Genomic DNA, 23,201 nt, shown 5'->3' with positions numbered 1-23,201 from the left:
TGCCTATTTTGTTGTTAATGCTTGAGAGGTATACCTTTGAGCTTTTGAACATTTTGTTTCATTATAAATTTTTGCTGTTTATTTTTACAAATGTATTCAATTGGTTTCCAAGGAAATTCGATTTTTTTGTTTTGCTCTGGAGTATCTTCACAGACTAGGGCTTGGGTCAGTGATGTAATAAGTGTGCTCACAACATAAATCCATGCCATTTCAAAGAAGGTTGTGTAATTGAGAGAAGAAAAGCTGAATACTTGTGTTTAATACTGATCTGCTCTAGAGCAGTTTTGCAGAACTCCTCAGAGAAACATTGATTATAGTGCCAGTGACAAGTCAGGTGGTACATCATTTAAATGATTTTAGGGAGAAGGAATCAATAGAAAGGTCTGCCTAAGAGCTTCTAAGAATTTACCTGGGAACTGTTGACATTCTGGTGAAAAGTTGCAACAGCTGTGATTTATATCTTAGAACTGTTGGCTAATAAAGGGGTTTAGGCTGTCTAAGGCACCTCCTCCATTATCTAGGTGCTTCTGAGCCACTGAAGAATATTGAAGATACTATTTAAGATAAAGTTGCATAGTGGAGTTTCTTTGCATTTGTTACTAACTTGCTTTGGGAACACCAGTCTGTATGTATGCTGGGTTGGGTTCTTGAAGGATAAGGGTCAAAATGTTTTTTAAAAATTAAAAAAAAAAAAAAAAGGTTATATATCCCCCTCGTGTCAAATTAGCATCACAAAGCCCCCCCCCCCAAAAACCCCTTTTATTACTTCTTTAAGTCATACTCTGCCTTAAAGTTTTAGTTCACCTTTACAGAAAAAATGTAAAGATGAAATATCAGCAGGCACCCTGGTTGTAAGTTTTCCATTTTTTAAAGTATTTTTTAGCTTGCTTAGTTACATAGGTTTAAAAAAGTAACACTGGGGGGGGGGCACTCTTGAGCAGCAACTAGGATGGCCTCATTGTAGGCCTGCTCCTAGGCAGCTGGACACATCGGCCGATTTTCCAGCCCCCGGGGGGGTTATCTCCTTTCCCTCTGGCCCCTACTAGCCCCTTGTCCCCCGCTGCCTTGATGGGCAAGAAATCAGCGGCCGCCCGCACCTCCAGCACCCGGCGGGCCGCACTGGAACTTGCGGCCTACCCGCCGGAGGCCGCATCTGAAGCCCCGGCCTCAAATTTGGGTTTCCTGCTGGAGGCCGCAACTGCAGCCCTGGCCTTGATTTGAGGTTCTCTACCGCAGCTACCCGTGGGCCGGATCCCAGCGGTGATGACACCACCATCAGAGCGTCCCTGCAGTCTCCCACTCCAGCTCTGAGGGATGCTGAGCTCCTGCGCCGCTTCAAGTCCATGCTGCAGTCGGAATTATCCTCCGCTACTTCCAAGCTGGCCGACTGTCTTTCGCAAGAAATTTGGGAGCTGGGCAATCGGATGAACAATCTTGAAGATAAAATGGATGCTACGGCCACGATCATTGAAAGTCATGAACAGGATCTGTGTAACCTCAAGAAAGAATTGGCGAACGCTCTGCTCTGGCTTGAGGCTTTTGAAAACCATTCTCGCCGCTGCAATTTGTAATTAAGGGGTATCCTGGAAACTGTCACAGACTCACCTCAACCACAACTGCTCTGTTTCAGGAGCTGATTCCCGCCATTCCCACATTCCCACTGGCCGGCTTGAATTTGACCGCATACACCATACATTAGGCCCCAGACAACCGGGGACATTATCATCAAGTTCACTTACTATCGCACTAAGGAAACTATCTTCTTGGCAGCCACAAACAACACAGACCTCAGATTCCAGGGGCATCGCTACCAGCTCTTCGCGGACCTCTCCCAGACCACTCTTCAGAAGCGCCGCCAGTTGAAGCCCTTCACTTCGGTCCTGGTGAACCGCAGAATTAAATCAGTGTATAACCTCCTCCACCCCAAAATTTCTCAAAAAGTCATACTTTCTCCCTAGAAAGTGCAGTAATCATATATTATAACCTTTTTGTGATAGAATTAAATAAGAAACTAATATTCAAATTAATATATCATATATACTCAATAATAATAATAATACACTCAAAACATATAAAAAAATATTTTCCAAAAAATTGAAAAGAAAAAAAATGGTCCAATGAAAAACAGTGTCCCAAAAAAAAACAGTGTCCAAAAAAAAGTCCCAAATTTTCAAACTTTATGATCCAATAGGAAGGAATCCTATTTCATCCCGTGATACCTCAAAGAAAAATAAATAGATACTCTAGTGCATTACTTTTAAAACAATATATATTCACTCAGTGAAGAACACAAAAAATTGTGCAAAAACTATATATATATATCTCGTGCACATATAAATTAACTGTGACCACTCCGTGAACACTGCAACACTGTGAATCCACCGACACCAATAGTATTACATACTATTACCCTCTGTATTTATATAATCAGCATTCAATCAGAGATCTTCTATTTCCTCTCCAAAGAAATTTTCCAAGGTCCTCAAAAGACAAGAAGATATATATATATAGTTTTTGCACAATTTTTTGTGTTCTTCACTGAGTGAATATATATTGTTTTAAAAGTAATGCACTAGAGTATCTATTTATTTTTCTTTGAGGTATCACGGGATGAAATAGGATTCCTTCCTATTGGATCATAAAGTTTGAAAATTTGGGACTTTTTTTTGGACACTGTTTTTTTTGGGACACTGTTTTTCATTGGACCATTTTTTTTCTTTTCAATTTTTTGGAAAATATTTTTTTATATGTTTTGAGTGTATTATTATTATTATTGAGTATATATGATATATTAATTTGAATATTAGTTTCTTATTTAATTCTATCACAAAAAGGTTATAATATATGAGAACCGCAGAATTAAATACCCCTGAGGCTTTCTGTTCTGCCTCACCTTCCAACTACCGGGGCTGCAGCCACTCTTTTGCCACGCCGGAGGAGGCCCACTCTCTCTTGGAATCTTTACACCTTTTTTCGCCAGGAGGCGCTACGCCACTTCCTCTGGGCCGCCTCTGGAAGAGCTCATCCAACAGGAAGAGGGCCCTCCCTCAGACCCCTCTACAATCAAGTCCGTCCTGCTCTTCTCCAGGCTGAAGCTGTATCTTGGACCTCCCATGTTGTGTTTCACTGATGGACTTTCCTGACGGGACCATGAGTTTGGCCCTTAGGGCATTCCCAGTTTGTTAGTTTTCCAGGTGGGGCCTCATCCGGCCTGTTCCCTTGGGTTCCATCTCTGAGTGGGGGGGAAGGGGGGTCACCTCCTGGACTTGAGGATTGTGACTTTTTGCCGTTACAGCCTACCACGGGTCTGGGTGACGTTGTTCGGGTTCCCATTGGTGGAATGGGCTGATGGGTCCCTCGGGCTCCGGGGTGGGAGGTTGGGCCAGGTGGGCTCGGTTGGGTGTCGGTCCTACTGGGAAGTTGGTGGGGGACCACTTGGGCTGTGTTGTGTGGTACCATGGCGGCCTGTAGTCATCCTCCTGGAGGGGGTTGGCCCCCAAGTTTAGTTGGGTCTCCAGTGGGGATCTCCGCGGATGTTCTCATTTCTGGGACTCATATTTTTCTTACTTTGGTACCCTGTTATATTGTGTTTATTGCCTTTTTGCCCCCTGAGGGCTTATGTTTTTGATGTTTTCATTTGCAGCCATGTGTCCGTAGAGCTACCTCCAACTTGTATCCTTCAAGTGTAGGATGCACGTCACCATTGGCGTGACACGATTGTACTGTTGTACATACTCCTTGTGTCGTTTTCTTCTTTTCTTTTCTTGTTTTCATTTCTTCTCTGGTTTTTCTGTTTTGGTTTTTTGCAGGGTTTCGGGACATCATCGTCCGACCACCATTGGGAGTGGAAATCGTTGGCTGACTTATGCTTTTTCTGCTGAGTGTGCTGTGCTGATGCCACCATGGCCTCACCCCTTTTGAAAGTACATTCACAAAATGTTCAAGGCTTCAATTCACCTCAGAAAAGGGCTAAAGTTTTTCATCACCTCAAATCGCAACAAATGGATGTGTTATGTTTACAGGAAACAAGGTTTTCTCAGTCCTCCGCCCCACGGTATCTTTCGCCTCATTATCCCACTTTTTACATGGCCTCGGCTCCTGAGAAACCTGAGGTTGCGTATCTGGTGAGTGCGCAATCTACACTTTAATTGTCTCACCTTATCCACAATCTGTGTCTTTTGGATACCAGAAGATCATTTGAGATCTCGTTCACACCTTCACTCTGGACTTATGTTTTAGACACAGTGGGGTTTATTTACTAAAGCTGGAGAGTCCAAAATCAGACTCCCTTCTGCATAGAAACCAATCAGCTTCCAGGTTTCATTGCCAAAGATTCATTGAACAAGCTGAGGTTAGAAGCTGATTGGTTTCTATGCAGAAGGGAGTCTGATTTTGGACTCTCCAGCTTTAGTAAATAAACCCCAGTGTTTCTTTCACGTTTATATTGGCCACATATTCTAGTGGCACATACATAGATGCACAGTGTCACTTTATATATTTGTGTGCACTTTCTTACATGTTTATATATGTATTTATTTATTGGTTTTAACAGCGCTGCACGTTTATGTTTTTTAATGTAACTAAGTATTATCATGCGAGCCAGATTGCCCTGCTGTCTATGTTGCACGCTTCCTCAGACGTTCCTCTCTGGGTCGTGCTAGAACTACCTAATTGTGCCCCTATTGCGACACCGATGCTTCTATGGCTTCCCTCTGCCCTACGCCCTATGGCACTGAATCCGATTTTGCTTCATGGCTTACAAGTGTGGGAATCAATATGTTACTCCAGTGGCCTGATGTCACCTTTCCTAACTTTGCTCCCAATTATTAACAACCCTCTCTTCCCACCGGGTTTAGATCAACCAAGGGCGTTTTCTTGGTGGGTGGCCAATGGTTTTTCGCAGGTGCAACACTTTTTGACTTCTCAGTCCTTCCCCACTTGGAATTCTCTTCGGGAGTCACGGGATGTCCCTCCGGCGGAATTTTTTCATTACCTTCAATTGCGGCATTAGCTGACCTCACTGCGGGGCAATTCCGCTTTCCCTTACCAGAAATCTGCCTCTGAACTGCTTTGCCAACAGTGGCCGGGCACCCCGGGCCTTTAGTTCCCTTCTTTATGCAGCTTTGAACAGACGCTCGACGTATACTTCTCTTTCATATGTCGCTCAGTGGGAGTGCGACCTGGGGGCAGTCGTGGATCTGGAAGACTGGAATAGGGCCTGGTCACTTATAGCTAAATGTTCATTTAATACGACCATGCTGGAGAGGGCAGACAAAGTATTGTTTCGTTGGTATTGGGTTCCAGCTCGTTTGGCCCAGGCAAACCCTGCCTGCAGTGATCAATGCTTTTGGGGTTGTGGCCATCGTGGTGATGTATTGCATATCTGGTGGTCATGCCCGAGACTGTTTCATTTTCGGTCTCGTGTGTTTGGCCTCCTTTTCACCTTCTATCTCTCCATACGCTGGGATGCTCGGTATGCTTTGCTTCATTGTCCAATAATGTGCCTCTTAGCTCACCAGCAGAAGTTGGCTTCCTATTTGTTTTTGTCGGCAACTAGAACAATTGCTCAGGCCTGGAAGAGCTCGTTTGTCCCTCTTCAGGGGGTGAGGGACCGTATGACCACTATGATGCTCAATGAACAGATGTCAAGTATCTGTAACGACTCCCAATGGAAATTCTTGAAAATATGGGAGCTGTGGTTGCAATATGCCTTTCCCACGCTCCCCCCGGCTAGTCTGGGGTTGTGATGTTGCTCGATATTGGCATTCTCGGACCCCTGCTCTTGGTCTTGTTATCTTTTTGTACTCCTCTTTCCTTTTCTTTTTCTGTTTGTTTTTGGAGTGGCAGTGGATAGCTGCCTTTAGTTTGAGTTACTGTCGGTGTTACACTAATGTTTTTGTCATTTATGTGCCATTGATAGCCCCTGCATGGGCGCACCTTTTGCTCTGTTGGTGTTAGAGCACTGTTTTTTTTTTGTTTTTTTTATGTGCAATTGATAGCCCCTGCATGGGCGTGTTTTGTTGCTCCTGTCTTAAACTGTTTATAAATTAATAAAAACATTGAAATACAAAAACGTAACACTAGTTCATTAGATTCAGTCAATAGAAAATGAACAAATACATTAAAAAAATGTGAAACCTGCATATACAGAACCCTAAACCTACAGCTATAACCTTGTATGATAGAAAAATGATGTAGACTTTAAAAGTCCATCCAAACATAGAAAGGACCGGACATTACTGGCTCAGCATAGGAGACAACACATATGTATAAAAATGTATAAAAGATAATAAGCTTTATTATTCATATTAAAAACACATAAGCTAAAAGACAATACAATGCAAAAATGGAAAGGAATGCCCCCAAGTGGCACTAAAGACTAACAGGGAACAGGGCCTAGAGATGGATACCCCACTCGAAAGACCGGAAGTCTGGACACACATATATATATATATATATATATATATATATATATATGAGATATATGTTTGTCAAGGAGCGTATACAATGTCGTGGTAAGAATCAATGCAGTCATTCTTGACTTTCGGTTACAAAGGTCCACACATTTCGATAATAAATGGGATCTTCAGGACCCAGTATCTTAAGAAGGATTTCACTATGGATTAAAAAATAATAATACAATTTGGGCATACTATGCTTTTGCCCATTCCCCATCCAAGTTTAACCGCTAAATAAACAAAAATTAAACAAAATCCACTGGACTGATTCTTCAGTCTGCATGAAGGCTGCAAAAATTCCTGTCACCTGGCTGTGTATGTAAGAAAGGTCCCATGAATCCAGCGGCCCTTATGGGGTAGAGCTACTTTTTTTTTTGGGTGGGGATCCCTTGCTGTGAGGGGTGGACAGACAAGTGGGAATGGGCAAACACAAGATTAAAGAGACATGTAACTGTAAGTATGTATAATTGTTTTCTATACACATTTCACTAGAGATGATGGCTTATTTAGTAGGGGGAAGTTCACATTTATGTGCTATTGCTATAGCTTCAGGTGCTCTTAATTTTCTTTTCAACATGACTGATTCAGATTTCTTTTTGCTGGTTGACTATTTGTATTGAATTTTAAACATTTACAACTAACTGAAATAAAAACTGGTGTACTAAGATCCACAAACAGCACATGGACAAATGTACCATGCGTACAGAAAACCTTAAATAATTAGCTTTCAAGTTAAATATGTGAACATATTTACACTATTTTATATCATTGACTACTTGATCCAGGGAGAAAGCTTATTCTAGTTTTTATAACCCAAGTGCTAATTTGTTTTACCTACATTATTCATTCAATACAACATACTGTTTTTGGATCCTTTTTGAAGTGTACTATATTTCAAAGTTTAAAAATACATATCAATGATCTTCATTTTGTCTTACTGATACATTTAGTCATATTTGCTTTTAGGTAACAAAAGATTAAAAATGAAAACTTGTACCACATAATTTTATGTATTAATGTACACATTTGTATAGTTATAATAATAAAATACACTGTAATTTCCTTATTTTGATAACTTCAGGTTCTTCTTAAATCATTTATTTTTTACAGGTCCTTGAAGGAAATGTCAACCCTTATGATATAGTCTTAAAGGATTTGGAGCCACCCATTATTGCCAGGTTTCTACGTTTCATCCCAGTTACTGATCATTCGATGAATGTGTGTTTACGAGTGGAGCTATATGGCTGTGTCTGGCTTGGTAAGAGCCAAAGCGAATCAAAAGTTTCCTTTGCAAAGTGCTGTTATTATATACTGTATTTAGATATACAGTATATTTTTTACTTAGCTCCTAAAATTAAAACTCAAAATAAATTAATTTTCTGTTTGCTACCCAAAAAGGCTACAGAGTAACTATATTGTAATTATAAACACTTTCTATTTTTTATGATTATCTTTAATTATTTGTGTCTGAGTGTGTTAAAATTGTAGCACCCTCTTACCACCTGGATGCTATTAGGTACCCTTAGATCGGGGGGGCTGACATTTCAACTCAGGGTATATTTTTGACGTTTAGTCTGGATGTGAACAGATGGGCTCCAGTCACTTTTGAAAAATAATAGATTTTATTATAGGGCAACAAACATGAGGGACAGAGGAAATAGAGTCCGTACCACAGAATCCAAACTACTGCATCCAGTCACTCAGAAAAGGACCTTAATGCTGAGTCCAGCACCATATACACTCACTGGCCACTTTATTAGGTCCCCCTGTTCAATTGCTTGATGACACAAATTACTAATCAGCCAATCACAGGGCAGCAACTCATTGTTATATTATTGTTGGTGCCAGACGGGCTGGTCTGAGTTTTTCAAAAACTGAATGTCCAGTTTTTGAAATACTCAGACCAGCCTGTCTGGCACCAACAACCATGCCACGTTCAAAGTCACTTAAATCCCCTTTCTTCCCCATTCTGATGCTCAGTTTGAACTTCAGCAAGTTGTCTTCACCACATCTACAGTTGCAAGAAAAAGTATGTGAACCCCTTGGGATTACGTGGAGTTTTGCATGAATTGGTCATAAAATGTGCTCTGAACGTCATCTAAGTCACAACAATAGAAGAACACAGCCTGCTGAACATAATACTACACAAACATTAGATGTTGCCATGGTTTAATTGCACATAACGTGTAAACATTCACAGTGCAGGGAGGAAAAAGTATGTGAACCTTTGGACTTAATAACTGGTTGACCCTCCTTTGGCAGCAATAACCTCAACCAAACGTTTCCTGTAGTTGCAGATCAGACCTGCACAACAATCTGGAGTAATTTTGGACCACTCCTCTTCACAAAACTGTTTCAGTGTAGCAATATTCTTGGGATGTCTGGCGTGAATCGCTCTCTTAAGATCATGCCACAGCATTTCAATCGGGTTGAGGTCAGGACTCTGACTGGGCCACTCCAGAAGGCGTATTCTGTGCTGTTGCAGCCATTGTTTTGTTGAATTACTTGTATGCTTTGGGTCATTGTCCTGTTGCATCACCCATCCTCTGCGGAGCTTCAGTTGGTGGACAGGTGGTCATACGTTTTCCTGCAAAATGTCTTGATAAACTCTGGAATTCATTTTCCCATCAATGACAACAATCCGTCCAGGCCCTGAGGTAGCAAAGCAGCCCCAAACCATGATGCTCCCTCCGCCATGTTTTACAGTGGGGATGAGGTTTTGATGTTGGTGTGCTGTGCCTTTTTTTCTCCACACATAGTGTTGTGTGTTCTTCCAAACAACTCAATCTCGGTTTCATCTGTCCACAGTATATTTTGCCAGTGGTGTTGTGGAACATCCAGGTGCTCTTTTGCAAACTTCAAACGTGCTGCAATATTCTTTTTGGACAGCAATGGCTTCCTCCGTGGTGTCATCCTGTCAGGAATGGACTCAGCACTGGTGGTGGGACTCACCTGCCGTGTGGGCTGCAGTACCAGAGCTGACCAGCGGGTGCTCTTAGCAGCCAGAAGCTCACAATCAGCCAAACCTGGGGCTGATTACAGAAATGTGTATATAAGGCATGACCAGGCCTGTGCTCTGGGCCTTGGTGTATGTTTTCCCATGAGCCTCTGTACCTGTATCCTGTGTTCCTGCTTCGTTGCTGACCCGGCTTGATCCTGATCTCTGTTGACCGTCTCCTGTTCTGACTACTGGCTCATCCCTGACTATTCTTCTGCCTACTCCTATGCTGTTTGACCCCCTGTTGCTGTACCTTGGCTTGTGACCCGTTTACTCTTTGCCTGCTGCTCTGTACTGATCTGCCTCCACCGTTACCGACCCGGCTTGTCTGACCACGCTAACTACTCTGCCATCCATCCATCCTGCACGGATCCAGCCGTACCTGCACATACCTCTGGCGGATCCCTCTACCACTAGCAGGTGTACTCAGGGGCCGCGACCTGGTCTCAGTCCTGCGCCAAGTCCATCCCCACCATCAGGGGCTCTGGTGAAAAGGCAGACTGGGGCTTAGACTCCGCGCCCTGGGGAATCCTGCCCTGAGGACCGCTAGAGGTACCACCAAACGGTCATTACAGAACCCTACGGCCGGCCTGACCGTTCCACCTCTCCAGCCCTGACTACGCCTGTGTTCCTGCTTCGTTGGAAGGTTGGTTTGTTTACTGTGCGTTTATATAGTTATATATCTGGGTGGCTAATAATAAACTGTATTATATTGTACCTGAGACCTGCGTTTCCCTGTGTCAGTCCACACCTTTCTGGTCACTCCTTGATTCCTGACACATCCCATGTACTCCATTCTTGTTTAATGTTTTTCTTATTGTAGATGTGTCAACAAAAATGTTAGCATGTGCCAGAGATTTCTGAGGTCTTTAGCTGACACTCTGGGATTCTTCCTTACCTCATGCAGCATTCTGCGCTGTGCTCTTGCAGTCATTTTTACAGGACGACCATGCCTAGGGAGAGTAGCAACAGTGCTAAACTTTCTCCATTTGTAGACAGTCTGTCTTACCGTGGACATATGAACATCAAGGCTTTTGGAGATACTTTTGTAACCCTTTCCAGCTTCATGCAAGTCAACAATTCTTGATCGTAGGTCTTCTGAGAGCTCTTTTCTGCGAGGCATGGTTCACATCAGACAGTGCTTCTTGAAACCAGTAAACCCAAAACAGGTGTGTGTTTTTTAAGGGCAGGACAGCTGTCAGCAACACATCCAATATCATAACACTGATTGGAGTCAAGGTTGGCTCACTCCTGGCTCCAATTAGCTCTGGGAAAAGTCATTAAGCTAGGGCCTCACATACTTTTTCCTCCCTGCACTGTGAATGTTTACATGTTATGTGCAGTTAAACCATGACAACATCTAATGTTTGTGTAGTATTATGTTCAGCTGACTGTGTTCTTCTATTGTTGTGACTTAAATGACGATCAGAGCACATTTTATGCCCAATTCATGCAAAACTCCACGTAATCCCAAGGGGTTCACATACTTTTTCTTGCAACTGTAGATGCCTAAATGCATTGAGTTGCTGCCATGTGATTGGCTAATTAGCAATTTGTGTTACCAAGCAATTAAACAGGTGTACCTATTAAAGTGGCCAGTGAGTGTATATTAGTATGATGTGAAGGCCTGAAAGATTTAAAGGTACCATTTTTCCAAAACCGTGTCACTTTTTCTGAGCAGGAATAGTCAGAGAATGTCACATGGCTCAAAATATTCTGTTGTTCTAGGATTATAGCTATGCTGTGTTGTAATTGCGAGAAAGTGCCAGTAGAACCAGAAAATTAAATACATCAAGAGTTGCCATATGGCCACCAGTAAATAAAATCTATGTTGCCAAAGAGTGTAGTGTTGTCTGTGGCATGCTATAGTTTTAGTGGCCAGAGGAACGATTTGCCATAGGAGTGACATGCATCCAAAGGGATGTTGTTTTGCAATACGGATACATATAGTCAAAAGTCTATTTTGCCATGTATGTCTTTTGCCCTCAATGCTCACTTTCTGCAGTACATTAAAGTGATATTAAAGGCATTTTAAAAATAAACAAACATGTTATACGTATCTGCTCTGGGCAGTGGTTTTGCACAGAGCAGCCCAGATCCTCCTCTTCTCAGGTCCTCCGCCAATGCTCCTGGCCTGCCGCTCCTGCTGAGTGCCTCGAAAGCAAGCAGTTTGCTATGGGGGTACCCAAGCAGGCTTGCTCCAGAGCTGATGTTCTGTATGTCCATTCACACACAGAGCTGTGTCTTGGCCCCACCCCCCTCTCTCCTCATTGGCTTACTGGCTGTAAATGATAGCAGCGGGAGACAATATCTCAGCCATTGAGGCACACATCATTGGATCGCAATGGAACTCAGGTAAGTATTGGGGAGGGCTGCAGATGGAGCTGTACACAAAAGGATTTTTACCATCATGCATAGAATGCATATATGCAAAAAACCTTTACAACCACTTTAATTAATCCCAAGTTTCTTTCAGCAACTGCTCCAGACCAGGGTTTACCCTGCAAACTAAATTTCAATTTTCAGCACTTAGAACCAGAGTATCTCAAATCACCATCCAATATCTAGGCAGTGTGTAAGAAAAAAAAATAGAAAACAATTTAGCAGTATCACATCCTTCTTGCAACAATCATAAGAACTGACCCAACAACATCTTCTTTGGGATACTCTGCAAGTAACCCCAACGTATATGAAACCACTCTGCAATCAGTATAAAAGTGTATGTCCTGCCAATACTTTTTTTTCTTAGGTTTGGATAGAATGGGAAAAGGTAAGAATACTTGTAAGGTTTTCATTCCTATGTGGAGCTTTGCTAGAAAGATGTATCCTCACTACTTGCACTTCTGACATTTTAGAAGACAGGAAATGAAGTGTACTTTCCAACAGCAACACAGAACAGACAAAAATTAAAAGGCTTTTCTTTAGTAGAGTGAGCGAAGGCTAGAACCCCTATAAGAATTGTATTTCTGTTCCTGTTTTAGATACAGTGGGGCAAAAAAGCATTTAGTCAGCCACCAATTGTGCAAGTTCTCCCACTAAAAAAGATGAGAGAGGCCTGTAATTGGCATCATAGGTAGACCTCAACTATGAGAGACAAAATGAGAAAAAAAATCCAGACAATCACATAGGCTGATTTGGAAAGAATTTATTTGCAAATTATGGTGGAAAATAAGTATTTGGTCAATATCAAAAGTTCATCTCAATACTTTGTTATATATCCTTTGTTGGCAATGACAGAGGTCAAACGTTTCCTGTGAGTCTTCACAAGGTTGGCACACACTGTTGCTGGTATGTTAGCCCATTCCTCCATGTAGATCTCTTCTAGAGCAGTGATGTTTTGGGGCTGTTGCTGGGCAACACGGACTTTCAACTCCCTCCAAAGCTTTTCTATGGGGTTGAGATCTGGAGACTGGCTAGGCCACTCCAGGACCTTGAAATGCTTCTTACGAAGCCACTCCTTCGTTGGCCGGGCGGTATGTTTGGGATCATTGTCATGTTGGAAGACCCAGCCACGTTTCACCTTCAATGCCCTTGCTGATGGAAGGAGGTTTGCACTCAAAATCTCACGATACATGGCCCCATTCATTCTGTCCTGTACATGGATCAGTCGTCCTGGTCCCTTTGCGGAGAAACAGCCCCAAAGAATGATGTTGCCACCCCCATGCTTCACAGTAGGTATGGTGTTCTTTGGATGCAACTCAGCATTCTCTCTCCTCCAAACACGACAAGTTGTGTTTCTACCAAACAGTTCTATTTTGGTTTCATCTGACCATATGACATTCTCCCAATCCTCTTCTTGATCATTTAAATGCTCTCTAGCAAACTTCAGACGGGCCCGGACATGTACTGGCTTAAGCAGGGGGACACGTCTGGTACTACAGGATGAGTCCCTGGCAGCATAGTGTTACTGATGGTAGCCTTTGTTACGTTGGTCCCAGCTCTCTGCAGGTCATTCACTAGGTCCCCCCCGTGTGGTCCTGGGATTTTTGCTCACTGTTCTTGTGATCATTTTGACCCCTCGGGGTGAGATCTTGCGTGGAGCCCCAGATCAAGGGAGATTATCAGTGGTCTTGTATGTCTTCCATTTTCTAATTATTGCTCCCACAGTTGATTTGTTCACACCAAGCTGCTTGCCTGTTGCAGATTCAGTCTTCCCAGCCTGGTGCAGGTCTACAATTTTGTTTCTGGTGTCCTTCGACAGCTCTTTGGTCATCACCATAGTGGAGTTTGGAGTGTGACTGTTTGAGGTTGTGGACAGGTGTCTTTTATACTGATAACAAGTTCAAACAGGTGCCTTTGTTAAAGGTAATGAGTGCAGGACAGAGGAGCCTCTTAAAAAAGAAGGTACAGGTCTGTGAGAGCCAGAAATCGAGCTTGTTTGTAGGTAACCAAATACTTATTTTCCACCATAATTTGCAAATAAATTCTTTCCAAATCAGCCAATGTGATTGTCTGGATTTCTTTTCTCATTTTGTCTCTCATAGTTGAGGTCTACCTATGATGCCAATTACAGGCCTCTCTCATCTTTTTAAGTGGGAGAACTTGCACAATGGGTGGCTGACTAAATACTTTTTTGCCCCACTGTATATCCTCACTTTATCTTTGGTGAAACCATTGTTAACAGAACAGGAAATCTATGAGTAAATCTCCCCGACGGAGCCCCAATCAGGAGTGAAAACCCAACAGAGATTCTAATCCTTCCCCACTTTATCCCAACCTAGAAAAATACACTTTAACATTGGGAGTCAAACATGCTTTCTGCTAGCTCACTCCCTGTAACTGTCATTCTGTAACTCCAATCTCATCATTTCAACTTGCATAACTCTAGTGGGGCCTGTTGTATATCAGTCTGCATTGGATGCAACTGTCATAACTTGTGGGTCGTTCAAACCAACGCGTAATATTCATTCAAACACACCATTATACAGTTACAGAACAGAAAGCTATAATAACGGTCATAGTATTTGGCTTTCCCTATAAAACAAAGTTATCCATTGATAGAATAGATCACTATTGTAATCCCCTACATCTTTTACTGAAATGATATTCTGCCATGTAGGGCAGTTCGTTCGGCATTGTATTAGGTAGTCTCCCCTATTCTCCTCTATAGGATTGCAGGTTTCAGACTGGTTTATGTGAACTTCATGATGCTGATTTCTGAAAAAAAACTCCTCTGGCCAATTAGAAGTCAGCAACAAATAGGATGTGCTTTGATTTGATACATGTGATCTGCAGTGCTTGCAGGAGAGAATACTGCCACTCATAAACTTTGTCCTAGTGTTTGGGAACAATGGATATTACAGATGAACTCCAGGCAACAGCTAAATACACAGATGAATTATACATTTAAAATAGCTGTTTTACCTGCCAAGTAAGATGTATTTCAGTCCATTAAGTCCTATGATTTACACAGCTCTGCTATACAGCACAATCAGGCAGATAACACCACTTTAATTTCTACAGTTAAGAAAAACACTGCAAACACCTGTTTGACCCTAGCCTGCTGATTGGACAGTGAGTGATCAGCAGGATACTGATGAGGTCAAACCTCTACTCACGTTGCTGTCTTCTTTTGCCACCTTGACCCTTGTCAGCTTTTTTGCTTGTAGCACACCTGATTTGCTCCTAATAATACACCTGCTTCTCTCTGGATGCTAATGTAAAATGGAATAAAAGAGGTTAAAATAAAGTCAAATTCAGGTGCACCTACTAGTTGTATTTTTAAAAATGCATATAATATGTTAATATTTATATTGTATCCTTACAGTAGCTACACAATTATAAGTAACAGATCAAAACATGAACTTTTTTTTTTCTTTTTTTTTAGATGGACTTGTCTCTTACAATGCACCAGCTGGTCAACAATTTTTTTTATCTGATGGCCAGATGGTCAACCTAAATGATACTATGTATGATGGAGCAGTTGGCTACAGGTATATTATATTTTTTGCAACATATGCTATAATACAGCAAGAAAACTATACCATGAATACCACATAATGTGGCTGATTGATGAAGTAAATGATAACTACTTTGCAGAGTACATTTTCACTTTGCAAGAGGATTTTCAATTTCAGCAACTTGTATTGTGACTGTAATCGTGTTGCGGACAATCTGACTCTAACTGACACTGGCTGGGAAGAACACCAACTGACTGACACTGATGTTGCTAGTGACACTAATACAATGATCAGTGATAGTACTGTACACTGTGCTAATAACACTAATGGGTAACAGGGGTGATCAGAAGGGTGATCAGGTGGTTGTGTGCTTACTCAGAATTGATTTCAGGGAGGAGAAACAGCCAGATCCAGGGGTGGACTGACCATTGGGGAACTCGGGCACTGCCCGAGGGCCCGGGGTCAGTAGGGGGCCCCATGAGATGTTCCTGGTACCTTTCATAGGCTTTTTTGGGTGTGATTTGAGTGTGGGTGAGGACACAGGGGCCCCACAATCCCCTATTGCCTGGGGGCCCCCTGAGTTGTCAGTCTGCCCCTGGCCAGATCACTGTTCTGTGTTCGATGCTCAAAGTGTTTGTAAACACAGAACTCTATGCTGTGATTGGCCACAGCTTATCAGCAGCTGTACAGTCAAAATCATTGGTTGTAATATGCTGACAAACTACTACTGTGTCCAGTCACATCACAGGTCAGCAGGAGGTGAGCACCCAAAATTTATGAAGTTCACTGCGATATACGGGTACTTCGCGGTGCCTCACTGTGCTGCCTGATAGCAGTAAATGTACTTTTAGTGGGCGGCAAGTGGTTAAAATTAGAGAAACAGAGAGATGGAACATGTATGTTAGCATAATAGGATGAATAATCCAAGATTCCAGAAGAACTACAGAGTGATAAGAAGAAGAAAACAAAGGATGGAGACGAAGAAAGTGGAATATAAAGAAAATAAGAGGGGTACTTTGGCTATGGCCATACTTCTCTTTCAATATTATTTAGTTTGTGTTTAATTACGCAACATAGCACTGTCACTTTTCAGCATATTTGAGCACTTTGATACTCTCAAAAAATTGTGAAACATGTTAGTTATATGAAAATAAAATATTTTTTTTTAGTTAGAAGAGGATATCAAGAATAAATAGAATTTGGATGAGAAAGATCAGTAAAAATAAGAGATATTGAATAAGTCTATAGTGTTCTAGAGAAGAAAAAAATAAAGGTTTTACCTTTTAAAATAAGGAGTTAAGTGGTATTTCATTCTAAGATGATACAGAGTTGCATATAATACAAAAAAAAAAACACAAATGAGACCCAATGAATTCTATAATGATTTTATTGAATATTTATTAGCTGTTTCCCGTCCGGTCACAGTACATAGGCTGCCGGATGGGAGCAGCGCTGTTGTGGGGGGACGTACCCTTGTGTGGTTCACAGAGTGCTCATGGGAGCCCAGTGAATGCTGTGTCCCCTGGACACAGCGGATCACATTACTGGGTAGAGGACCAATGAAATTGGTCCTCTACCATGTGATTGCTGTGTCCAATCGTAGTGATCACATTATAAACAAAGTAACTGAAAGTAAAGCTCGGTTCTCTCTCCTCTCAAAGAAATTGCCTGTAAGAGGAGAAGGAACCATTACAGGAGCCTGTGAGTGTACTCTGCCATCACACAGCATGTAAACATGCAGACTCCAGTACCAGCCTGCCCAAAGTGTCCTTGGTCACTAGCCCCCAGTATAATGGAAATAAGTGCAGCCAGCCCCTGTCACCTCTCACAATTGTCCCAGTGTCACCAGTGCTGCCAGTGACACCACCATACCCCATAACAGCATCCTGATCACTGCCATAGCCCATATCAGTGTCTTGATCAATGCTATTCCAGCGTGTTGATCACTGGCATACCAGTATCAGTGTCAGCAGAGCAAGTGTCCCCAATTGTTTCCACTGTCCTGGCGCTCCAAGGCCTCCAAAATGTGATAGGTAGTCAGGAAATTAGATGCCTAATTTATGCCCCTAAAAAGCATGAAGGTGCTCCTTGGATTTTGGGCCTCTCTGTGTGGCTAGGCTGTGAAAAAAATCTCATTGCTGCACTCGGGAGGAGTAGCATAAGGTATTTTAGGATGTATTTCTAAGTATGTCTATGCTGATTGTTAGAAATATCTTATTAATTGACAACTTTGTGTAAGAAAAATACACTTTCATTATTTTTTGCATTTTAAATATCTTATTAATTGACAACTTTGTGTAAAAAAAAATACACTTTCATTATTTTTTTGCATTTTCCAAAAACCTTTGGCAAAAATGCCATTTTCAAAAGACTCGCTATGCCTTTCAGAAAATACAGTGGAGTGTTTGCTTTCCAAAATGGGGTCATTTTGTGGGTGTTTCCATTGTCCTGGTTCTTCAAGGCCTCCACAAATGGGATAGTCAGTCAAATTAGATGTGTAATTTATGCCCCTGTAATACCTGAAGGTTTTCCTTGGAGTTTGGGTCCCACTATGAATCTAGGCTGTGAAAAAGTCTCACACATGTGGTACTCAGGAGGCATAGCAGAATGCTTTTTTGGTTGTAATTGTAAGTATGCCTATGATGTGTGTGAGAAATAACTCACTAAAATGACAACTTTATGGAAAAAAATATTTAATTTCTTGATTTTCCAAAAAATTGTGTCAAAAAATACAACCACTTATACCTTGGACTGTCTACTTTTCAAACAGGAGTAATTTGTACTGTTGGCATTTTAGGGGCTCAAGAAATGAGATAGGCAGTCAGCACATCAGGACTGATCAATGTTCAGATATATATATCATAGTTTGTAGGCTCTATAACTTTCACACAAACTAAATTCCATACACTAATTTGGGTTATTTCTTTTACCAAAGAAATGTAGCAGAATACATTTTGGCCTAAATGTATTTAGTTATTAAATTTGTCTGAAAAAATTGTCTAAACAAAATGTAACTATAACCTTACACCTGTTTTGGGCGTTATAGGTCCCCTGGGGTTAATATCTTCCTTAGCTATACAAATTTCAGTCCCAGGAGACTTCCTGTATGACGTCCACCAAGAAATAGAGTAGGGGAAATGCTCAAAAATCCCTTACGACATATTTACTTAAAACACACGAGATTTGCAGCATGTTTCAAGATAATACAGAACGAGCATCCCCATCCGGTCTCACGCAGGATATCGCAGCTAATCCATTAGCTCAGGTTTGAATCGCAGTCTATTCATCCGTACTATTTTCCAGGCATATTATGGTCAGAAACGCCCCCCCCCATTTACTATTGAACCATAATTCCATTGTTGCCCAATCACTAATGCTTTGGTCCGATATAAATGTAAATTAACACTTGTCTCCTCTATCTCCCCAGGTTCATCATTTTTTGGTGACCTGAACTTTATCACAGCATTCTTATCCCCATAGGCATTACGTTGGTGGTATGATGGATCCCTCATCAGGTTTTATGACTTTCAAAGAGGAGGATGTTATATCACTTTTGAGATGCTTCGTATACTTTTTGACATCTCGCTTCGGGAATATTATCATTATCGACAGATTAGACATTTTTTTTCTTCTCACATTTTGGTCTGATACCTTCATCCCCGATCTCAATTTTTCGAACGCATTAGCTGTGACTCTCCCAGGGGTAGGGGTCTCATTTCGGTGTTGTATTGCCAATTTCTGATTACTGCCTTCCCATCTTCCCCCTTTATAGACAGAAGTGGGAGGAGGATGGTGGTGTCACCTTTTCTAATGAGGATTGGGAGTCCATGGTGGATAATATATGTAAGAGCTCTCGATCTCTTTCTGTCCGGGAAACTGCCCTCAAAATATTAACCAGATGGTATTATACCCCATCTAGATTACATATCATGTTTCCAGGGACGTCCCACCTTTGCTTCCGGGGCTGCGGCCTTACCGATACCCTGGTGCATATATTTTTGGACTGCCCAGGCCTCTCATTGGTATGACACAAGATCTCCGATGTGGCCTCTGCTGTGGCTACTAGGAGCCTGTGACGATCGCAACATCAAACCCCTGCCCTTCTCACCAAACTCGTGACCGAAGGACTAGCCAATCTAAAACCGTGCTGTCACATGCGTAACAATGCCACGCCCAGCTGCACCCTGCACAAAGATTTTCCAGCTAATGCACGACAATTGATGTACCTGCAACCTGAGAGCGATTGTTAATGGGTCAGGTTAATTACGCAATTAACCCTTCACACTGCCACCACCTCCTTTTTTTTCCATATCTCCAGATATAAAATTATATGGAAATGGGGATTTTTTTACGTTTTGTTTTACGACTACCTGGAATGTCTTTGAAGCCCAGTGAAGGACTGGTTCTATGGCTTTATGATATCCCAGATTGAGAAACTAACAGACATCTGGGCACCAGCTAGGTTGGGATTTATAGCCATGGAGCTCTCCCTCTGGGGCCTGTTGCCTTTTGAACACAGTATACACACACAGACTACATTCCTGAGGGAGGGGGAAATTGGAGGAGGGAGACTGATTTGGGAGTAGAAATGATACAAGATGGAGGCCTTTAGCAAAATGGAGGTTCACATCCATCTCTGTATGTACACGATTGCTACAGAGCCCATATCCCGGGAGTTCGGACTGAAATTATGAGGCTAATCCATACTATCTGTATATCCACCTTATGGGCTATAGCCCTACATTGGAAATCCCTCACGGTACCATTGGCCACAGTTCTGCATAGAGTTGATGCAGTGATGCTCATGGAGAGAATTCATTACACATTATTGGACAAGATGCACTTATTTGACAGAAAATGGGAAGTCTGGGGAACTCACAGGCATTTACTATCTGACTAATGTCCACTCCTATTTTGGTTGATTGAGTCATTTTCTTGGTAACTATATAGCTCTGCATACCTTTCTACCTATATCGCTCATGTACTTAATTTATTTTCTATTTTTTTCTTTTTTTTACCTTGCATGATTGTACCATTTGAAATATGCATTACAGACGTACCTTGTTCCTGTTGTATATCTTACTTGATGTTGTACTGCCATTTTGTAGTCTATTTCTTGACAAAAAAACAAAATAAAAACATTTGTAAACAAAAAAAATGTGACAGTGCTGAAAGCTGAAAATTGACCTAGACTGGAAGGGGGTGAAAGTGTCCAGACTTGAGGTGGTTGAATAAAAGTCTAGTGGGGCAGACATGCAAATTAGTAATGTATATCAATTTCAGTATGCCAAAAATTAAATACCTATGTACAGAGTAAGGGCTCATGTACACAGGACATTTGGAAAACTCTTCTAAACGATGGAAACTGACTACTGGAAAATGTAGGTTAATAAACGTCAGTTTAGCCACGTTTGCACGTTTGCGTTTAAAAGCGTATAAAAGTTAACCCGCCCCTTACATATTTAAGAACTGTCAAACCAACTCAGAGGCAGGGAACTGGAGGCCAGCGTCTGAAGCGGAGCCTTTTTTTTGGAGCGGCGGCGGTGGGCATCGTGATTGACGTTGGATCTACTTTGGGGGACATTCTTTTATTAAAGGACTTGTCAAAGAATGACTCCTGTCTTTTTTTAAACTACAGCTTTTTTTGTGAATGGGTAAGGGTACCATGTACCCCATACTCATTCACGTGGGGGGGGGGCGGGATCTGGGGGGCCTCCTTGCTAAAGGGGGCTTCCAGATCCCGAAAAGCCCCCTGCCTGCAGACCCCCACAACCACAGCCCAGGATTGTGCGGAAGAGGCCCTTGTCCCCATCAACATGGGGCCAAGGTGCTTTGGGGGGGAGCTCCCCCTACCCCAAAGTACCACCCATTTTGAGGGCATGTGACCTGGTATGGTTCAGGTAGGGGGCACTCTTGCTCGCTTGCCCCCCCTTTCCTGACCTGCCAGGCTGCATGCTCAGATAAGGGTCTGGTATGGATTTTGGGGGGGAACCCCAAGCCATTTTGTTTTTAAATTTTGCCGTGGGGCTTCCCCTCAAAATCCATACCAGACCCGAAGGGCTTGGTATGGATGGGAGGGGGGACCCTACCATGTTTTTTTAAATTATTTATTTATTTATTAATTGCCTGCAATTCTTACATTCAGCTGTCAGTGGGAACCCCGCTGGCAGCTGAAACATGATGCATGCTTTTCACTACTAAAATTCTGCAACACTTGATAAAATAACTCATGCGGTATTTTAGTAGCCTTTTTTAGTGAATTTAAATGGGTTTTTTAAAAAAAATGCTATGTGGTATCGTACCACATACTCGGATGTGGTAGGATACCGCTTAGTGAATTGTGCCCTGGATATGGACCTGTCAAAAAACGCTTCTAAATGCAAACGCTTATAAACACGGTTAACCGTGTTGCGTTTGCAATTTTGCTGCATTCAAAAAAAGACTGTAAACTCAACTGCCTGTAAATGACTGTAAACAACTAAGTGTACATGGACACATAGGAAAACATTAGGGAGAGTTCAGGGGCTGCTGAAAAAAACGCAGAATTGCTCCTCAAAGTCAGTTTATCAGCTGCAGTGTACATGAGCCCTAAAGGATTTGATTAAATAAAAATAAAAATATTCTGCAATAAAAAAAAATGGGAACCACTGCAGTAATTGGTATAACATTTAATTAATGTAATATAGAAAATACTTGCCAGTATATAAACATAGTAAGTGATTATGTTTATTCTGTTTTTGTTTTGTTAATATGTCAGCATGATGGAAGGACTTGGCCAGCTGACCGATGGCGTTTCTGGTCTTGATGACTTTACTCTGACCCATGAGTATCACATGTGGCCTGGATATGACTATGTAGGGTGGAGCAATGAAAGCTTCCCAAATGGATACGTAGAAATCATGTTTGAATTTGACAGAATGAGAAATTTTACAACAATGAAGGTTTGTGAAGTCAAGTTGCATTAATGTCTGCTAGAATTAAAAAAAACTACTAAGTGTTATTAATCCTACACATTATTATTATTATTATTAATAATAATATATGTACAGTATATACATATATGGTTTCATATTTACTGCTACTGATTATATAATATTAAAGTAAATTAATTGTACTGATTCTACAGCCCTTTTCTTTTTTAATATACTGCCTGTTTGTAATGTAATGCCATTTCATGTGAGCTTTTTTTTACCAGAAGAGTTGCTGAAACAAGTCTCTTGAACCATAGACTTCATTGTTTTAGTGTCAATAAAGACCTTATATGCTTTGGTATCCTCCTATCCTCTAAATTCTGTACCACTGTTTATGCTAGCCCAGAACAGCAAGGTTGGCTTTCCCTTAGAGGCTCTTTTGGGACTTCCACAGTTGCTTAGTTTTCACACCAGAACAACAGTCTACTTACAAAAACACAGTGCTTCAAATGTTTCTAAAACCAACATTCATTCTGTTGTTTTGGCTAGTGTGGAATGGTTAGAATTGTTTTTTGTTTTTTTGCTCTCTGTGTTTCTGTTGGGAATATTCATTCTCTCTAAAGATCACTGGTCTGATCAGCAGAACTTTGAGTTGCTATCAGTACAGCAAAAAAGAGGAAATCTGAAATGGGGAAATGTGTTTCGACGACAACTGTCTAGGAGGGCTGGTTGAATCACATTGGAGAGGTTTTCTCTCAAATCCTGTTGTGTCCACATTGTATAAGACATGACAGCAAACAAAACTGATGTTTTTTTTTCAACATTTTCTACTGTATTCAATATGAAAAACACATTTTGGCTTGAGGTATACTTTTACGAAAAGTCACAGTTCCAATCCAGATTTCACTATTAATAAGACATGAAATTCACCATT

The 23,201-nt window shown here is 41.6% G+C and overlaps 1 protein-coding gene across 1 annotated transcript in view; it reads left to right on the top strand.

Annotated features, from left to right (window-relative positions):
- The window catches only part of DDR2 (discoidin domain receptor tyrosine kinase 2), a 171,389-nt gene that overhangs the window by 82,426 nt on the left and 65,762 nt on the right, over positions 1-23,201 (top strand). The window contains exons 5-7 of the mRNA XM_089683073.1: positions 7,569-7,716; positions 15,284-15,389; positions 22,114-22,297. Coding sequence (XP_089539199.1) covers positions 7,569-7,716; positions 15,284-15,389; positions 22,114-22,297 — 438 coding nt within the window. The remainder of the gene's footprint in view (positions 1-7,568; positions 7,717-15,283; positions 15,390-22,113; positions 22,298-23,201) is intronic.

The sequence above is a fragment of the Staurois parvus genome, unplaced genomic scaffold (assembly GCF_062004578.1).
Source record: "Staurois parvus isolate SC_StPar_1 unplaced genomic scaffold, SC_StPar_1.0 ptg000300l, whole genome shotgun sequence".
Classification (NCBI taxonomy): Eukaryota; Metazoa; Chordata; class Amphibia; order Anura; family Ranidae; genus Staurois; species Staurois parvus.
Note: the sequence above shows the minus strand (reverse complement) of the source record. Positions and strands in the feature narration are given on the sequence as shown.